Source organism: Etheostoma spectabile, chromosome 18, assembly GCF_008692095.1.
Source record: "Etheostoma spectabile isolate EspeVRDwgs_2016 chromosome 18, UIUC_Espe_1.0, whole genome shotgun sequence".
NCBI classification, from domain to species: Eukaryota; Metazoa; Chordata; class Actinopteri; order Perciformes; family Percidae; genus Etheostoma; species Etheostoma spectabile.
Genome location: NC_045750.1, coordinates 13,017,313 through 13,021,544, shown reverse-complemented (window position 1 = coordinate 13,021,544; position 4,232 = coordinate 13,017,313). Strand labels below are relative to the sequence as shown.

The following is a 4,232-nucleotide window of genomic DNA, read 5'->3' as shown; positions in this document are numbered from 1 at the left end:
TACAGATAATTGTGTTAAAAAATACTCTGATAAAAGTAGAAGTACTTGACCAGATCCAGCAAGATGTTGCACATCACAACAATTTTATACTCATTACATTGGCTTCCGATCAAGTTCAGGATCCAATTTAAAGTTCTTGTTCTGGCTTATAAATCTTTGCATCGTGTGACCTGCTGTATCCTTACACTACTAACAGGTCTGTCTGTCGGCTCTTCTAACCAAGGATTACTGGTGGTCCCACACACTTGTTTAAAAACTAAAGGTGACCATTCCTTTGAAGCGTTGGCTTCAAACCTGTGGAAAGCCCTTCCGTCTTACATTCTGCAGTCTCTGTTGAAGCTTTTTTTTTAAAGCAGCTGAAGACCCATTTGTTTAAATTCACTTTTGACTCTTATTTGTAAACTTTGGGATTTTGGATTTATTGAAATGATTTTCATTGTTCATTCAATTATTATTTTCTTTTTCCCATTGTTTACTATCTGTTGGATTGCATTTTTAGAAATGTTTATCGTGTGAAGCACTTACTGGCTTATTATTACTAATACATTGATCTCTCCAAGACCACTTTTTTATGTGATTTCAACTGAGCCAGCTTTATTTGCAGATGAAGACAGTGTAGGCTAGTTGAAAGGTCAAGAAGAGATTAATGCTCAAATCGCATCACATAGGCTATAGCCGAGGCTCTCTATCTAATCTCTATACTTTTCAAACGCTGCCAATTAATTATCCCCCAGTGCTTGGCCACTCACATGCGAGGTTGGACAAATAACCAGGCAAAGTGAGCAAATGCCCAGACATTCAGGGGCTCGAAGCAGATTTCTGCCATGAAAACAAAGGTTGAACTCACTGTAACCTAACGGAAGAAGACTCGGTAGTTGGAGCGTACTTCTCCCTCCAGGTCAGCGGCGGCGCTGGAGGGTTCCGTCGGGCCGGTTGTGTGAGCTGGAACTCGGTGTTAAACTGGTTGGCTGGCACGGGCTGGTTGGTTGAGGGTAGCCATGGCTCGACTCGCTGCGCTACTGTTGTTACCTGTTCTTATTGAATCGGTGTTTTGCATTTCTTTCTTTTTACCGGTTAACTCAAGAAAGTGTTTACGGGAGGAAATCCACAAAGACGTCCTTGTCACGGGGGAGTATGAAATAACGGAACAGGCGAACACCAAAACTAATCTGAAGGTGAGCGTAGCCGGCTAGCTACATTCAACATAGCTGACTAACGTTAGTCTATTTTGAGGCCGAAACGGCTTCAGTCTTTTAACGGCTAGCTAGCTATGTTTATTAAGTAATCTCAGCTAAATTAGCCGTTACAAGTAAAATCATAGCTGATGTTAAAGCAGTCTCAAATGTCGGTGAAGTGTGGCTGAAATGTGTGACAAGTGTTGTTAGCATTGTAGCTAACTTAGGCCCCAACAAACACGTCTTCCTGGTTTTAGTTTCTAATTAGCTAGCTAGCTAACATTATCGTTAGTAATTTATTCTGACGAAAATTCAAATTACTCCGAACCCAATGCAGGACAATTTTATCACATGTTTGTGGGTGGTTATTCAACAATTAACGTTTGACACTATGGGAAATTATCCCGTCACTGTCATCCGCTCGGCTCTGCTGATGTTACACGTCAGTCTTACCGGCCATTCAGCTTGCTAGCTAGCGGCATTAACTTTAGCACATTAGCCACATGTCAACGACAGCTGGTAGGCTATTTACTGAATTGTGTTCCTCCATACATCATACAAGGGCGTATATTCCTCACATTAACTTATTGTACCCTCATAAAAAAGATTCCTAATACGGTTCTGTTAAGCAGTCCATGTTTTAAAAGCTGCCAAATAAAAAACATTACTGTTTTTTTCTGGTATTAAGATCACAGATTCCTCCAGCCACACTCTTTACTCCAAGGAAGATGCAACAAAAGGAAAATTTGCATTCACCACAGAGGACTATGACATGTTTGAGGTGTGCTTTGAGAGCAAATCACCCATGGGTAAGTTTTTTTTAATTTATTTTTTTGGGTCATATTAGCAGATGGTTTTGAAATTAGAGATGTGAATTTATGGAAATTAACCACGTGTCATGTTTTATGTAATAGTTTACATTTGCACAGTACAGACAGGCAAACTACTATGCATTTGTTTTAAGTATTAATGTAGAAGGATAGAGTGAAAACTAATGCATACATGACATAACAGAAAAGCTTCTTAGTTAGGATGTAAATATAGGCTTTTGCATTTTTTCGAACTGTAACCAAGTTTAAATAGCATCTGTTGGTGAACACTATATTTAAAAGGTTGTATTTCAGTTAATTGCATATGATGCTGAATCTCCACTCTTATCAATTAGGAACTGGAAGAGTGCCTGACCAGCTGGTCAATCTGGACATGAAGCATGGTGTGGAGGCGAAAAACTATGAAGAGGTATGCCATGGGAGTCCGAACCGTTTGTTAGAAACATACTAGTCTATATCAACGTTTTTGTTTCCGAGATTGTTCAGGTGCTGCCGGAAATTCCGCCGGATGTCTGAAACGTTCCGCTGTCTTTGTGTTGGCATTCTAAACTCCAGTAGATTTGAGGACTATGGCTAACTGCTCTTCAGATCTCTGCGGGGTAAATCGACAGCGAGCGGGACTATCTGTCCAATCTGAGTTTTCTGTTGCACGACTAAAACAACTTTTGAACGAGCATATGTTCCACCAAAACAAGTTCCTTCCCGAAGCTATTTTGCAGAGGCACCGGTGCTCCGTCCGACGCTGATTGTGATTAGTACAAAGAAATGTGAATAAACCACAGCATGTTTCTCTCCAATTCCAGAATGCTGTGAACTAGCGAGACCCTCCTTGGCGGCACTGTGGAGGAGGGTCTGGCAATGCAACACTAGAATGACACAGTTACTGCAGACCAAACAGCCTGTCTGCAGCTTGTAGACTAGGTCAGTGGATGTGGTACATTGGTACCCTTGCAGCAGGGGTTTCACTACATATATTCACTATTAGTTTTTACGGGTAAGCTACACTACCATTTAAATGATGGCCGAGTATAAGCATGTTAGAGGGCACCCAAGAATCATAGATTGACGCACTTGGTTGAATTTCCAAGTACACACCTACTCGGGATAAAGGCTTCATTTGTCAAACTAAATGAGTTCAGATTCAGGAGATGCAAGAAACATACAATACTTTTCCTGTAACTGTTGCACAACATCAAAATATGCAATGACTTCATGAGATTAATAAATCAAGTCGAACTGTTGAAACACAAACATACTTCTCTGTGACCTTATGTACAGTAATGCCACATTAGATATTTGTTCCTCCTGGCAACAATGTGGATGCCTTGAGCTGTATTAGTAGCATTGTTAAGAGTCCATTTTCGAAACTTAACGTCAAGGTGTCCCAGTGTATAAAATGTGGAAATCGGTGGAGGTGGTTCTATGCCTCTACCTCATTCTATATTTTCCTAAATAGGGAGGGACTCATTGTTGTGCAGCATCACTTCCATGACTTAGCCCTTCTGAGAATGGATTGCCCTTGGCACTGTGCCTGCTTCATGCAACACCTTATAATATTGTAGTGATAAAGCCCTGTAAGCTGACAATCGCCTGCTTCCCACACATTGTGCACAAACTTGACTTTTTTTTTTTTATTTACAGAGTGAGTGTGTAGGTGGATGTTAAGGGAGTGCTCAAGAGGGCTTGTCTGCCTGTGGGTAAGAGGGTGGAGCTGAAGTTGTATTCACCTATGTAGATAGGTGTGTCACTTTGAACAAATTTGCAAACTGTTCTGTACATGAGGCATTGGTAGAGGGTAAATATGCGGAAAGAGTCCCTGTGTGTCAATGTTTGGTAATGTGTACTACTTGGCAGATGCATGCTGTAAATCAGCCAAATTTTGCTATGCAAGTTTCATAATGGGAAAATGTCCGTGTCTGGGCCTGCAAATGTTTGTTTCAGGGGCTGCTGTGCAATTTAAGGTTATAGTGTGGTTCATTTCAGACAAAAGTCAGACCGATGTGTTGTTGCCAATTAGTTTAAAGGGTAACTACCGTTTTTTTTCTCAACCTGGGTCCCATTTCCCCAGGCATTTGTTTTTTAACAGGCCAATGTGACCAAAAATATTATTGGTCCAGTATTGAGCAAGATTACAATGACGGGCCGGCACAAACTGAGCTGCAATGTAACCTAATAGGGTAGTTGTAGAACCTTAATTTTTGTTCAGTAAAGTGATTTTTTTTTTTTT

The 4,232-nt window shown here is 40.7% G+C and overlaps 1 protein-coding gene across 1 annotated transcript in view; it reads left to right on the top strand.

Annotated features, from left to right (window-relative positions):
* Positions 1-901: 901 nt before the first annotated feature.
* Positions 902-4,232, top strand: part of tmed10 (transmembrane p24 trafficking protein 10) — a 5,976-nt gene continuing 2,645 nt past the window's right edge. Inside the window, exons 1-3 of the mRNA XM_032543358.1 lie at positions 902-1,175; positions 1,864-1,984; positions 2,341-2,414. Coding sequence (XP_032399249.1) covers positions 999-1,175; positions 1,864-1,984; positions 2,341-2,414 — 372 coding nt within the window. The 5' untranslated portion in view covers positions 902-998. The remainder of the gene's footprint in view (positions 1,176-1,863; positions 1,985-2,340; positions 2,415-4,232) is intronic.